The sequence below is a fragment of the Barbatula barbatula genome, assembly GCF_947034865.1.
Source record: "Barbatula barbatula genome assembly, chromosome: 11".
In the NCBI taxonomy this organism is placed as follows: Eukaryota; Metazoa; Chordata; class Actinopteri; order Cypriniformes; family Nemacheilidae; genus Barbatula; species Barbatula barbatula.
Window position 1 is genome coordinate 10,981,661 of NC_136774.1, and position 15,967 is coordinate 10,997,627.

Here is a 15,967-nt window from a genome sequence, read left to right on the forward strand (position 1 = left end):
ACCCATCTAGTTAATGATCTCTGAGGCCGATTGGCTTTTGTCCATTCTGGTTGGTGGTGAACACATCAGGCCAGATAAGAGCCTGTTCATCATCAGTATCACACATGTTCACCCAAGGAGTCTTTACACCGTAAGCACAGAACAGGTATCTGTTCCCTGAATCTCCTCTCTTTCTTCTCCTCCTCTCTCCAGCTGGAAGTAACACTCCGAAACCGGAAGACCGGAGACTTATAAAGAGAAATGCCTTTTCAAAGACAGAACTGGAAATGGTTCATTATATTGTTTACACTTGCTATCTGCACGGTAAGTCCTAACTTGACATATTGTCTATAATTTATATAGTTTATAATTTGTAACACAAGATTTTTATATCTATTCATTTTAATCATGAAGTCTGTATTTCTTGTTAGTAAATCTTGCGTAAAAACGATTTAAAGATCTCGAAGAATGTTTTCATGCACTACACATTCCTTTCTGCAGTCTTCGCCAATACTTACTCTCATAAAAACCTTTTTTTTGTGGCATCAGAAATATAAAGATATATGGCCTTGATTGTGCCAAATGCAAACGATTGAAGTTTGCACTGTAATGTGTATTTAAATGTTGTGTGTTAAGAAAATTCGAATAAAAAATGATTTAGGTTTATAGCTAAATGACTGGGGTAGACGGTGGGTCGAGTTCCTTGCTGAAAGTTAGCGTTATCCAAAAATAAATATGCACAAAAATTTGAACGGTGGCCATAGTTAAGAATAAGAAAATAGAGTAATTTGTTTAAAATTTTGAGAAACTAGCAATATTTGTGAATTTCATTGTATATTCACGAATAATGAAATGTACTGTATGTAATGTAATCTTTCCTAGATCGGACCAGTACTGTGTTCTTACATACACTTTTACATTCATATGTTTTAAAAAATTACCTTTACAAATATAACCTGGTGACCTCAGATTTATTATATTAAAACATTTTCAAATGGAAAAATCAAAATTTTACTATTTACAAAGATGCAATGAGCAAAATCAATGAGTAAATCTTTTCAGCTTAGAGAATTACAAGCATTAAGGAGTAGCTGCAAATGATATCATATGATATATACTGTATTAAATGTTTCCTTTATAATACTGAAATTACTTTTAATTTATTGACACAAAAATATCAAGTTGGCTTCCCAAACATCAGGTTCAATCTTTGATATGGCCTTGGTCAGTCAATATAAAGAAATTATTAAGGTTATATTTTAACAAAATGTTATTTAAATGATTTAATGTATAGAATCCAAATATCAGATGAGCAGTGATGTTATAGATGTCTGTCCATTGCAGGTCTTGACCGGTGCTCAGCATGAACCTGGCTACTGTGCGTTTTACGAGGACTGTGGTTTAAACCCTGCCGTGGAGGGGTCTCTCATTCCCCCGAGGGTTCCCTGTAAGGACTATAGAAAAGCGGTGAATGTGACGGGAGAACACTACCGAATTTTTCAAAGCGTGTGCCCAATGTTTGCCAAAGGTGAGGGTCAGACCCTCGCCTGCTGCTCCATCAGACAGCTTAATGCTCTGCAGAGCAGCCTGATGCTGTCCAAAGCCGTGCTGATCCGCTGCCCGTCCTGCGCCGACAACTTTGCACATATTCACTGCGCCACCACCTGCAGTCCAAATCAAAGCCAGCTGTTAAAAATCACCAAAACGGCCAACATAACACAACCCAACGACATAGTTAAGGAAGCTGTGGTTGGTTACGAGGCTTACATCTCCAACAGCTTCTCTGAGGCCGCTTTTAGGTCCTGCAAGAATGTACGAATCCCAGCCACCGGTGGGTTTGCGATCGCCACCATGTGCGGTCGCTACGGGTCGTCGCTGTGTACGCCGCAACGCTGGTATGATTTCCAGGGTGACTCTAGCAATGGACTAGCTCCCTTGGATATTAATTTCAGGCTCCTGTCAGAAGGTCAGACCGCCGGACTTCCACCAGGTGCGACTCTGTTCACAGGAACAGCATTGAATTGTAACGAAACCACACCAACAGGTGAAGAAGCATGCTCCTGTCAGGACTGCGTGCAATCCTGCCCGGCCATACCAGAACTCGCCCCTTTACCAGAACCGTTTTTGATCGGTAAGCTCGACGGAGTTCTGGTCATCTGCATCATAGTCTTCTCCATTGTCTTTCTGCTGTTTGTTTGTTTCTTGGCCTTCAAGTACAGCACCCAACAACGGAAGAGCAAAGATCAAAATGAAAAGGACATTAACCAGAAGATCAGTCCCAAAGATGTGCGCTTTTCAGACAAAGCTAGTCTCGCCACTCAGGAATTTTTGGGTTCGCTCTTCCAGACGTGGGGAACCATAATGGCTCGTCATCCTCTGAAAGTTCTCCTGGCGTGCCTCGTGGTTGTGTTGGCGTTCGCGGTGGGAATAATAAACATAGAGCTCACCACAGATCCTGTCCAGCTCTGGTCGGCTCCCAACAGCCGTGCCAGGCGCGAGAAGGACTTTCACGATACGCATTTTGATCCGTTTTACCGCACAAATCAGGTGATCCTAACTGCTCCGGACCGGCCCAGCCACTTTTATGACTCCTTACTTTTCGGAAAGCAGAACTTCAGTGGTATCATCTCTAAAGGTGATCACTTAGAGATTAGATATGTTTACACATCATCTTAGGTTGCGGGCATATTACAACATGTGTTTTTCTTAATCACAGATTTGATCATTGAGCTGTTGGAGCTTCAAACTAAAATCCAGGCTATTGAATTCTGGTCAGATGAATTGAACCGCAACGCCAGCCTTAAGGATATTTGCTACGCCCCGCTCAATCCAGATAACCCTTCTTTAACCGACTGCGCTGTCAACAGTCTGCCGCAGTACTTTCAAAACAGTATTGAAAATCTGAACGATAAAGCTAACATGACCGAGCTTGGTGTGACCAAGGAGGTGGATTGGAGAGACCACTTTATCTATTGTGTGAAGTAAGTAACAATATTGCATACGCAATAGATTTCTTTGCATTGTTTTTTCAATGTCAATGTTAATCTTCATGTATAATGTATCTTCTGTATTTGCACACAGCTCTCCATTATCATTTAAAGACATCACTGCCCTTGGTATGAGTTGTATGGCAGACTACGGAGGTCCCGTCTTCCCCTTTCTTGCTGTCGGAGGATATGAAAGTAAGAAATAAAAACCGTCAGCTATCATCTCAACTTCGTCTTCAAGTTTAACTGAGCTCACTGTGTCTCTGCCTTATAATTTTAGATGAAGAGTATACCACTGCTGAGGCTCTGATACTCACCATCTCCTTAAACAACTATCCACGATCCGACGTTAAATTTAAGGTGGTGGAACAATGGGAAAGCAGATTCCTCGATATCGTGCAGGAATATCAGAGAGACCCGAAAACGAATTTCACATTTGCCTACATGGCTGAGGTGAGGTGTGGATTTTGTGTTGATTAATAGGAAATTAAACAATCTAATTGTTTGATGCTCTGCAGAGATCTCTGGAGGATGAGATAAACAGAACCACGGCGGAGGATATCCCCATATTCATGATAAGCTACGCTGTCATCTTCCTTTACATCGCTGTGGCTCTCGGGGAATATTCATCCTGCAAGCGGATCCTGGTGAGTGTGTTGATGGCTTACTGGGAATTTTATTGTTTCTGATAAAGAGGCAGAAAGGAAGAAGCATTCATTTCCAGTAAAAGCCTAATGGAAATTCCAGCATGTATGAACTGTTCTGAGAAATAAAAGAAACACATTCTGGAGTAAAATCGCTCAATTAAACGAGGGCTGTCAAATGATTAAAGGGATAGTTCACCCAAAACTTCTGTCATGAATTACTCACTCACCTGTACAAATGTCTTTGTTTGTTTGAACACAGAGAAAGATATTTGTGAGAATGCTTGTTACCAAACAGCTCTTGGACCCCATTGACTACCATAGTAGTAAGAATTACAATGCTCGTCAAAAGTGCCCAAAAACTGTTTGATTGAAGATCAAAGATTGGGTTGACGTCATAAATATCTGTGTACTGTGGATATTCATTTTGTATTTATAAAAACATACATATACAACAAGTGTACATATTTAGGAAATATTTTCATGTGTTTATTTATATCTTCTAATCATTTAAAGAGTACATAAATGTTTATATTTAAATACATCTGAAATATTTGCATGTACAGTATGTGTATGTTTTAAAAAATACAAAATGCACAGAAGACACAGACATTTATTGTGTCAACGCAAACGTATATCACAATTTAACAGCCCTAACATATTTATTTTTGTTATTTGTATTAGAAAGCTAAGATTGTATTAAAATAAAAGAGTTGAAATGTATGTCTTAGACAGAAAAATGACTAAAAAGCAGTTAATAACTCCTTCGAAACTGTAAAAGGCATCCCTGGTTGAGACTTCAAGAAGCTGGTTGACAGCTGGTCTACACATCACTTTCATAGTTACGCATTGTGTTATTTCATAGATTGTAAGTTTAGTATTATTCTACTATGATACGACTTATTATTAATAAAGAACGAGTAAAGTACCCTACATTTGAGCAGTATATACAAAAACTATATGTACAGTGTTTATTAGACGACCTGTCATAATAAAGAGAAAACACAAATATTTTAACAATCTTTCAAAAACTTAAAAATTGTATCATTTACTAGGCAAATATACATCAAAACGTTTTTATTCACATAAATAATAACCAAAAAAAGTATTTAATAAGACCTTCTTTGGCCTTGATAACAGTTTGCATTCTTCTTTACTGTTTCCCGTACAGCTTTCATTCAAAAATGTATGGATAACAAAATACTACTGTGACTAAAGAGCTTACACATGTCAGATTCACCACTACAGAGTTTAGGGTATTTAGTTTAGGGCAGCTGTGGCACAAACCTTACATTAGGTGGTGATGGACTTTATGTTTATAATGTAATAATGCGAGCTCTAACCATGGTGATATAATTTGTGTTGTAGGTAGATTCAAAGTTCCTGGTTGGACTGGGTGGTATTTTGGTGGTTGGCTGCTCTGTTCTGGCCTCAATGGGTTTTTATGCATGGATTGGCGTCCCATCATCATTGATCATTCTGCAGGTTGTGCCCTTCCTTGTGCTTGCTGTAGGAGCTGACAACATCTTTATTTTAGTCCTGGAGCATCAGGTAGGCTTGACTCTCACTAAGAGTTATGTTTCTCTCAATAGAGGCATATACCGTATCTACATATTTGTAGTTTTGTCTTTCACTCTTCAACTTGGTTGGGTCAGCTTTCAATGTCATTTATATTGTTATGTCAACCATATACAGGTTACCAGTTTGTTTTTTAGTTTTCACTAGAACATACCCTTGTCCATCTTGATATTAATCTGTCTATAATATTTTGTTATATTGTTGTCTTTGAGGTTTTTATTTTGACCTCCTTTTATTAATTTATGACTATAACCCCACATAAAAATGTATGATGTTTTCTTTCTCATCTATTCTCTGTTTAATCTGTATCAGAGAGATATGCGAAGGCCGGGAGAGACGAGAGAGGAACATATTGGTAGAGTGCTTGGAAACGTGGCTCCCAGCATGCTCCTTTGCAGTTTGTCTGAATCTGTTTGTTTCTTCCTGGGTGAGATTCTTACCCTTGAAACTGTCCGACTGACTGGAAGCATGTATCTCCAAAATTACCATTTAATCGGAAATTATCAAATATATTTTTTTCAAGAATTTATCACGGTGTTGTTAAAGTTAATGATCTCTTTTCAATACTTTTTATTGGCTAAACATTTGCAAAATGCACAGACAAACATGCAGGTTGACCATAACAAAAATCCCGAACAATTGAGATGTAATGCACTTGGGTTAGATTCATTTATAATGAATTATACACACATACAGCTTCATATAGACATACATTTTTTTCTAAATTCCTTTCTCCAGGTGGTTTGAGCAGTATGCCAGCTGTTAGATCTTTTGCTCTGTATGCTGCATTGGCCGTGCTCATGGATTTCATACTACAGATTACGGCTTTTGTGGCTCTGATGTCGCTTGATGCCCGGCGACAGGATGCCAACCGCTGCGAGATTGCTTGCTGCGTTACCGTGAAAACCCCACACCCGTCTAAACCTAACCTGGGCGTCCTGCTCCCTTTTATGAAAAAATACTACGCTCCTGCGCTGCTGAACCCTGTTACCAGAATAATAGTGGTACGTTTCAACTGCCACAGGAATGATGTCTCATTCATAACCTGTAATTCTGATATCACCACCGTGAGTTTGCATAATCCTAAATATACAGCCGCGGAAAAAAACAGTGTCCATTGAGTATCAACCAAAAATCAAACCTCAGGGGTGACATAGAGTCATCCAACAGCAATGTGAAAGACTGACGGAATGATAAGACACATTAAAACTGTGATAAAATCAAGGATATCACATAACAAATAATTTTTCAACTTTTCATAAATACATTTGTTGTATTGCTTAAAAGTAAAATTATGAACTTGTTTTAATTGCAGTATTTGAGGTCTGAAAAGTTCCGGAGCATCTTTTCAGCTATTTTTGCCTGTTTCTAAACGCAAATAGATACAATATTTGTATTTGAAATGTGGTAGAAATAATGTTAAACAAAAATGATCATTTAACCTAAACACATGTCTAACAGTACATACAGAAGAACTTGGTCACTCTGCAGGTCCCTTATTTTTTGAGGCTGCTGTCAGATCATTGTGAAAGTCTTTTGTGGATATTTTGGAAATGAATATCAGTCTAATATGCTGTGATGTAATCGTAGATGCTGGTTTTCCTGGCGATGTTCTGCGCCTCTGTGTTCCTCTTGTTTCATGTCAAAGTGGGCTTGAATCAGGAACTCGCCATGCCAACTGTGAGTTTATTGAGCACTCCTTTACATAAAGCAAAATTATTTTTTTTCTATGTTGTAATAGGCTGTTGTTATTGGAAGATGAATCCGTTTAAATTCAAATCAATTTATTTAAGGTATTTATTTATTTCTTAAATGTTTATTTAATAATGTTGGGTCCTAGGGTTCATTTTACGATTTTGACTGGCAGACCGCACACTATTTCTTACCAAAGTGTTTTCTTCTTTCTTCCTCTGTGAATAATTATTGTCAGGACTCCTACATGTTGGACTACTTTGCATATCTCTATAAGTATTTTGAGGTCGGTGTGCCCACGTATTTCATCACGACCAAAGGGTTCAACTTTAATAGTGTGGAGGGCATGAATGCTGTGTGTTCTAGTGTGGGTTGTGACCAGTTCTCTCTGACTCAGATGATGAGATATGCCACCGAATACCCTGAACGGTGAGAACTATATATATCCATATCTGTTGTCACCTCTAGACTCTTGATCCTCTTTGTAATCAGTGGATTTGTCAAGACGCCCTTTTGTGTATTAACAATAGAGTTGGATTTGATCTTGATGTTTAAAACATAACTAACGCAAAAAGATTTCAGATGTTATCTGTGTTCTGTAAGCAGTACGCTAGTCTTCACTACATTTTACCGTTCACATTAGACCTTGAACTTATGCATTTGCATGATCGATCCTGAAAGTCCAGAGTCACACAACCCTGTCAAGCATTAATGTTTGAAAATCATAAAAGGACAATGACACAAAAGTCTTTATTTTAAAGAGCACAAACTCCTTATGAATTTGTATTTTATTTAGAATCCAGAATTAAAATACATCTAAATGAATTACAGGCCCTATGTTAATAATGTTTTTGGTTCATTTTAACACAAAATTCATGATTAAATACTGTATAAAGTGTTTATTTATAAGATCACCATGTTCTTAATTGATTTAGATCTTATTTGGCCATCCCACCATCCTCATGGGTGGATGACTTTATTGACTGGCTAAACCCCGGATCCAAATGTTGTCGTCTCTATACAAGCGGGCCAAACTTAGGACAATTTTGTGCTGCCAATGAGAGTATGTGTTTTTAGTTTTACTTTTGGTTTAACATCAAAAACGTCAACGTGTTAAATATATTTATTGATCTGTTTAAAAATAACTAACTAGAAACTTTCCTGACTGCAGGTGCTCTGCGGTGTTTAAAGAAGTGTATGAAGACGCCCCCAAATGGGGTTCTGCGGCCCAATGTCGATGAGTTTAACAGGTTTCTGCCAGACTTTCTAAGCAACAGACCTGACCTGCAGTGTCCCAAAGGGTAAGAGAAGATCCTCTGATACTACATATACACTAAACTAGATAAGCTGTATAACTGAACAAGAGCTTTGAATACACAGTAATGTAAAAGAAAATTCTCGCTTTGGCTCAAAGTGTCTGCTTCAGGAATAAATGTAAATGTAACCTTAATAGTGTACTGAACAGGTTTATTTATTTTCATTTCCAGTGGCTTGGGGGCTTATGACAAAGCTGTAGTGAGGGACAATTTTACTGGCGAGATAATAGGTGAGATACATTTGTTTATGTAAGGCACAGGCCTTTTATTTGCAAGCAAAGCACTAGTGCTGAGGTTGAGAATTGCAACCAACGTCTCACTCCAGCTCTCCCTTTCGAAGAACTACGGAGGCTCACAGGGGACTGAGATGTCGACATGTTTTCGCTTCTTTGCCGAAGGAGATAACGTATTTATGAAATGCGCTCAGTAGGGAAGTTTGTCCGTTTAGGGCTACTGTAGAAACTACATGGTGAGTTCCATTAAAGGGGCCCCGCGGCGTATTTAGATAGAAATATCTCATTCTAAGATAATAAAAACATAACACTTCATCCTGAAGGTCTTTATACACCTCTGAAAACATAGTTATGTATATTATATTGCATTTCTCACATATCTCTCCAAAAAACACACCAGACCTTAAAATGCATTGTGCCATCTCGAGATACACTAGTTTTGGTAATAGTTGACAGTTTCACCATTTAAGGTCACATCACAAGCTTTCACTTACAAAAATTAAAAGTAAAAATCAAGTTAAATAAAATAATACTAAAAAATAAAACAAAGCTAAAAAACATGGAAACTGCAAATGAAACATGCTTTTGCTGCAGTAGCCAAAATGTTACCTTGGTACTTTAGACAAACTTTGAATATGCAAAAATAATCGTTCCTCCAATTTTACTTTAATAAAAACATTATTCATTTTCATAAAGGTTGCACTCAAGGACATGAAACTACAATTTCATGGTCCACTTCTCAAATCCTAAAGTCTTTTTTCACATACAAATGGCACATGCTTGTAAAACAAGCAATTCTAGTCAAAATGTAAACACATCTCTCACATTTCTCTATTTATCAGCCTCTCGGTTCATGGCGTACCACACGCCTCTGGTGACCTCTCAGGAGTTTACTGCAGCGCTGGAGAAGGCGAGAGAACTGGCCCACGAAATCACCATGACCATGAGAAAGATGCCCGGTACCTCTCCTGACTTTGAGGTCTTCCCTTACACGTAAATGTCCCGGTCTTCTCCTCTCCTATCTTTCTGACCCTTGCTGCGTTTTCACCGTGATAAGATATGAAGAGATAATGAACGGCTGTAAGGCTATTAAATAATAACGCGAGTCCTTGAGATACTTTATAAATTGCAAAACTACTCGATGAGACCTTGAGCTACTTGATATCGTGTTATAAAATCAAATGTAGCTTCTTGTGTATTTCTGTGTAAGTATCATATAATCGGTTATTTGTTTTTCAGTGTGACATACGTGTATTACGAACAGTACCTGACCATCGTGAATGAGGGTGTGTTTAACATCGGCATGTGTCTGCTCCCAACGTTCATCGTGTGTTGTATCCTGCTCGGCATGGATTTGAGATCGGGCTTTCTAAACTTGCTGACCATTGTGATGATCACTGTGGATACAGTTGGTGTTATGACACTGTGGGGCATCGATTTCAACGCTGTGTCTCTTATTAACCTTGTAACGGTGAGGTTTGAAACATTACTCCAAATCTGTATGTGTGTCTTTGGAATTTTAGTTTGTACTATAATCACATTCTCTTTATTTTTTTAGGCTGTTGGTATATCAGTGGAGTTTGTTTCTCATATCACACGCTCATTTGCTCTCAGTATTCTCCCCACAAAGGTGGAAAGAGCAAAGGAAGCCACAGCTAACATGGGCAGTGCGGTGAGTACCATCGAAATAGTCAGTTGAATTGGAAGCCATCTTTACTCACTCTCATGTTATTTCAAACTTGCATGACTTACTTTCTTCTGCACAACATAAGATATTTTGAAGAAGGTTGGTAACCAAACAACCCCAATTGACTTGACTTCCATGGACACAAAACCACAGAGACAGTTCTCGAAACATCTACTTTTGTGTTCCACAAAGAAAAAGTCATATACAGGTTTTAAATGACATGTGGGCGAATGTTTATTTTTGGGTAAACCATCCCTTTAAAGATTCGAATCCAACCCCCTTTATGCATTTTTAGACATGCATCTCTACATCCAATTTATGTACATGTGTGTTTTCTTTTCTAGGTTTTTGCTGGTGTCGCAATGACAAATCTACCTGGAATTGTGGTGTTGGCGTTTGCCAAGGCGCAGCTCATTCAGATCTTCTTCTTCAGACTAAATCTGATTATTACATTACTTGGCATGGCCCATGGCCTCATATTTCTGCCAGTGCTGCTCAGTTTCTTTGGTATGTTGCAAATGTACAGACACATAGTTTGTATGTCAGCACACTGCGTATGACATTATCCCACAATGCAATGCACTTTTCATTACCAGCATGATAAGGGAATCGAAAGCTTTGAGTTCCTGTACGAAACATGCATAGTTTAATCAAAAATAGTCTATCAAAATAGTAAGCTAAGAATGTAACATGTAATTGACAAAGGTAGATGAAAGAAATGACATTTAAATAAAAATATGAAAAGACATTCAAATGATGAACTATAACAGTGGTACATTACATGTACATTCTATAGTAGAGTATTCAATAGTATGTTACCATTTCAGTTAAACACAATTTTTTTGTTAATCAATAAATATTTCTTTGTGTAGGGCCTGGTGTGAACAAGGCCGTTCTGCTGCAGATTCAAGATCAAAAGGCCAAAGAGGCGGAACTCCAAACCAAACATATGTATGACAACAATAACTTTGAAAACAACGAAAAATGTGTCAACGCAGAGCCAACGTCTTTATCAAGAAATAATATTATTCCTAACAATAGCCAAGAACAGCCAGCAGGGCAAACTGACGTCATGTAGCCCAAGAGTCTTATGAACTGCTCTTCCTCTAGTTTTTTACTATTACATCGACTTATAAATAAAGGGACCATCCACCATTATATACACTGCTGCAGGTGAGCACCTGGAGGACAAAAGTACCAACAAAAGAAAAAAAATGAAACAATACTTTAACATTCATAGAGCTTTTGCATACATGCACTTTCAGTTAGAAGCCATAACACATAGTAACTGGTAAATGCAGAAATGAATCATGTGGACCTCTCAACAGCATCGTGTTACTGCGACAGAACTGTATGTTGTCTTTGGAGGATACCCGGCAGACAACTTGACTGTTTTATTTAATTGTGATGTTTCAGTGTCATTTTCTGGTCACAGCTTTAATTCTAAATACCAAGCTTAAAGAAAAGGAATTATTTTTAAGGATTATTTTGCTTTTTTACTCAATTGTGTAGTGTTTGTCCAAAAAGTATTTAATTTTATTGTTGCTTGTTTCGTGATGACCGAAAATACAACCATAGTAACACTCCAGTTAAAAGAGTGTAATGTCTACTCTTGTGTCATGAGGATTATTGTGGTAATATTAAATGCACCGTGTGTATTTGTAAAATGTCTGTTGAATGTCCACTATATTACACGTATATTATATGTGACTTGGTCTGTGAAAACTATAGGCTAAAGTCCCAAAATCTGATTGTGAGATAATGGATTTCAATTCTTTATATGGTCTTACTCAACCAATATTAAAGCCATCATGACAGAATGTTCTTTATATTCTTTTTGAAGGCTTTTTTGACTTTGGCTGGGTGGTCACAAACTGAGTCACATACATTATGAACTTTAAAACATTAATGTTTATCACTTACCTTTAAAATAACAAACAGGTGTTTTTATAGACGTTTATGCTGTATGATTGAAGGCAATACAATTACAGAAGCAATTAAACAAATTTGTTTTTAGTAAAAGATTTGCAGGATATGTAATCCAGTTAACGGCATAGAGTAAAAGTAGTTTGTTTGTTTGATGCAGGCAGTTATGTGGATGAAACAAAGCGAAACATTCACATTAACAGCCATCTATTGTATTATACTATTATATTTTCACTTTAAACATATATCAAGTTTAAAACAGCCACACGGTGTACGTAGCCAATGAGAAAATAAATCACTTTAATCCAAAATAAAAAAAGATGGCTTTAGTTTAATAAAAGATTTAACTAGCACACAAAAAATGTACACATAGAAAAACTTCACATAGGAAAAAAGGTATACAGCCGTACTTTAATTGTGCTAACAACCTATAATAAAAACGTGCAATCAGATTCCTTACGTTAACACACGTAGACAATTGAATATTGAACCCAGAATTATACTGCTCTGAATACTCACACATGCGCTTACTGGTGCAGAGTTCACCCAGTCAAAGTGATTGCTTGGAGAAAAACTATTCTCTAAATTTATGATATTGTCAGGTATTAATAAGCATATCAAAAAGTAGTAAAAGTCATAATATTTTAAAAGTTTAAGACAATAAAGATAAACATCTAAGCAAAGGGCCGCGTATAGACCAATTCTTGGGTGATTACCACGCTCGAAGACAAACAATCAGTGACCTCTGCCATCTAGTGGACATTTTACAAATGGCAACCTTGTGTTTTCTGCATTCTGCACTCTAGTATAAGCTAATGCTAATCTTTTGATGACTATAATACAGAACCCAGTTTCCTCATCGTTCAAATGATCCATTGGCTCTGAAGCAGTGTGTGCTAGACCAAACCACAGTTTATGAGTGTAGTGATACACTGCAAGATCTGACCTCAGATCAGCTGCTCAGATCCAGTGTACAAACTCATTGAGCACTCCTGTCCTCAGGCCAGTGGCCTTCGTTCACGAACCTTCAGACGTCTTCTTTTCCTCCAAGAGACAGACAAAAGTAAATGAATAAACATAAGTATAATTTCTTCGATTTACACTTTACACAAAATTCTTAAACTGTGTCTATGTACATAAACAAATTTAATATGACTTTTGAACCCTATTTATATATTACCTTATATGAAATTTAAGACCAGGTGCAATGGTAATGCACATATATTACAAATATTACCAAAAAATGAGGTGTCAGAATACAGATCCATAGCTAGCTAAAACTTAATATCTGATATAAATCCTAGAATTCCAATGTGATTCTACACTTTGGACTGGACAGGATTGTAATAGCTAAATACATCAAGCGTGAAATCAGGCAATCAATAATAAAAAAGCATTGCATTGCATCTACACCACATACACAAGGTGTTTTGAAAAGCCTGTTTGGTTAATATACCTTTTAGGTTGTGTAACCATGCACTTCCAAAGGACAGAATAGAGGGCTAACAGAAATCCTATGAACACTGCTGCAGCTATCGCACCTTCCAACAAAAGAAAAACAAACACACATTCCGCTAACACACTTCACCGTTGTGTCAATCTTAAAATAAGCTTTGTCCAAACAACTTTATCACATTGATAAAAAAAAATTTACATGCCGTGAGTATATGAGGATTACCACATTCTTCTAACTATTTCTTTAAAACAAAATTAACATTCCAATGACATTAAGAGTAAGTGTTGTTCTAACCTTGCACTTTAATGAAGTAAATAAAGCCACATACTTCAGTACTGACTGGTTACATTTTTTCCATGCAAAAGGTCACAGAAGTTGTGAAATCAAATGATTGATTTCATGCTTGATATAAACTCTTCTCCGAGAATGAAAAACAAAATGTCAACAGGACATTTCGACAGGAGTTCAGAGGTCAAGAATTAGTCAGATAACCAAGTGTTTTGACTTGTTTTGGAAGCATAAGCTGCATGAGAGTGACACAAAACACAAACCCGCCTGTCAGAGCAGAGGAGCGGACGGACGTCTGCTCTGACTGACAATGTTTTCAATAAGTGAATACATGACAAAAAAAACTGCTAAAAGTTGAAAAAGCACGGTGAAAAAGCAATGGAAGAGGGGAGAGGACCGGTGAAAGAAACTGAAAATCAGACTCCTGTACAAACAGCAAACAACTAATACAAATGACAAAGCATGAAGCTGTGTAATTTACTTGAATGCAGATTGCAAATAATGCATAAGGATATATAACTATCATGTTTTTTTTATTTAAAATGTATAATATAAATATGTATAAAGTGTTGTATTTATAAAATCTTTTTTTCCAGTTGATAGAACAAACAGGAAGCCATATTGTTGTCACATAACAAGAAAACAAGAAAACCATAAGACAGGAAATGAGATCACAGACAAGACCACATGACTGTATGTCAAGGCCGGTATACAGTATGTCTCGTATATTTTCTCCACCTTTTGACATGGTCAACTTCTATCAAAAATATTCATGATTTAAAATATGTGTATAAACATCGTTGCTGTCCTTATGAAACCTCGGACGTCCAAATTCGCAGCTTTCCGGGATTGATTCTGTTATTTTTAAATGATTCGATATTTGCAAAAAAACAGTGATAATGATACTGATTTGTGGCACAGCAAATCACAGAATATATATGGAGGTTTCTGAAAGACAGCAGTGTAGTTGTACCTGGTATGATTCCACTGGTCCGGTCAGCAGGGCTCTCATCACGATCAGGTGGAGTGGCAGTTATTGAGCCTTCAGAAATAATAACAAATGTTAATGCGTGCAGATAAATGTAATAAGCATGAATGCATTTAGGCTGTTGCATTACCATTTCTTTCCGAGATTGAAGAAAGCCATGAAAATGGTGGAGAGGATATCTGGTGAGAGGAATTGACAATGTGACTTGAGTCCTGAGACAAAGTCTTTTGTGTCTGTACATATTTATTTGCCTTATCACTCATGATTCCACGATCCGAAACATATTGGGTAGTTAAAATTAAGTATAACATAATTTTTTTATTTGTCTCATGATTTAAACAAGGTAGCTCCTTAAACCAAACTGCTTATTACAGACCACACTATGTAATAAGTACTATTACGAGTGGAAAGGGTTAGATTATGTATCTATTGTCCATGACATGTCATTGTTATATAACATTTGTAACTAGGGCATATGGTGTGTAATTTAACTGATCTTTTTGTATAAAATTGTCCACAGTGATGTGAAACTGGGTGGCAAATCTGAGACAAAATAAGAGGTTGACATGAAAGAAAAGTAGGCATGTGACAGTAGGCCTACTGTTGTTCAAAGATAAGAAACTGTGCAATGACTGAAAGTTTCCAAAACATGCTGAGGACAGGAAACGAGAGAGAGAGAGAGAGAGAGAGAGAGAGAGAGAGAGAGAGAGAGAGAGAGAGAGAGAGAGAGAGAGAGAGAGCTGTTTCCCAAGACTAAGACTTTCTCTCCTGAAAATTAAAATACGCATATCAATTTGTTATAAGGACAAAATTGACGCACAATATGTCATGCGGATACACTTCGGCATACATAAAGTTTTTGACTTTTTGAAAAACATCCCGCACACGTGCAGCAGAGGAGAGCGCTGGTCCAGACCCGTTCAGAGTTCATGTTGCATTGCACTGTGTTGTTTGCTGTGTGTTTGTTTGCCTGTAAGTTACCTGTGTGACATTGTTGTGCTGTCGTTCATCGAGAGACCTGCTGTTGTTTCTAACTCCTGTCCACATGTTTCAGCGTGTTTTGTGTGTGTATGTTTCCCTGCTCTTGACGAGTCAGTCCAGATTGATTTTGTTAAAAAGCTCTGAAATTCCACATTTGCTGTTTAGTGGGCGAGAGGTTAGGGGCGGAGAAGTACTCAAACCCACCCGCCCAT

The 15,967-nt window shown here is 37.4% G+C and overlaps 2 protein-coding genes across 3 annotated transcripts; one reads left to right on the forward strand and one right to left on the reverse strand.

The window, feature by feature from the left end:
• Positions 1 to 62: 62 nt before the first annotated feature.
• npc1l1 (NPC1-like 1) lies at positions 63 to 11,783 on the forward strand. The gene is made up of 19 exons (XM_079467758.1): positions 63 to 303; positions 1,324 to 2,614; positions 2,696 to 2,960; positions 3,061 to 3,161; positions 3,247 to 3,419; positions 3,485 to 3,613; positions 4,979 to 5,161; positions 5,501 to 5,615; positions 5,927 to 6,192; positions 6,779 to 6,868; positions 7,119 to 7,309; positions 7,816 to 7,943; positions 8,052 to 8,181; positions 8,368 to 8,426; positions 9,272 to 9,422; positions 9,669 to 9,900; positions 9,988 to 10,101; positions 10,461 to 10,623; positions 10,989 to 11,783. Exons 1-19 carry the CDS (start codon positions 241 to 243, stop codon positions 11,192 to 11,194), a joined length of 4,050 nt encoding a protein of 1,349 aa, XP_079323884.1. The 5' UTR covers positions 63 to 240; the 3' UTR covers positions 11,195 to 11,783.
• On the reverse strand, positions 10,988 to 15,967 carry LOC306900622 (uncharacterized protein). 2 transcript variants are annotated; one of them, XM_079467760.1, is made up of 5 exons: positions 15,756 to 15,967; positions 14,905 to 14,953; positions 14,760 to 14,828; positions 13,499 to 13,583; positions 10,988 to 13,080 (listed from the first exon to the last, which is right to left on the reverse strand). In XM_079467760.1, exons 1-5 carry the CDS (start codon positions 15,819 to 15,821, stop codon positions 13,041 to 13,043), a joined length of 309 nt encoding a protein of 102 aa, XP_079323886.1. In that variant the 5' UTR covers positions 15,822 to 15,967; the 3' UTR covers positions 10,988 to 13,040. The 2 variants fall into 2 exon arrangements, with proteins under 2 accessions (XP_079323886.1, XP_079323885.1); XM_079467759.1 differs by having other exon boundaries at positions 10,988 to 13,086; positions 15,756 to 15,965.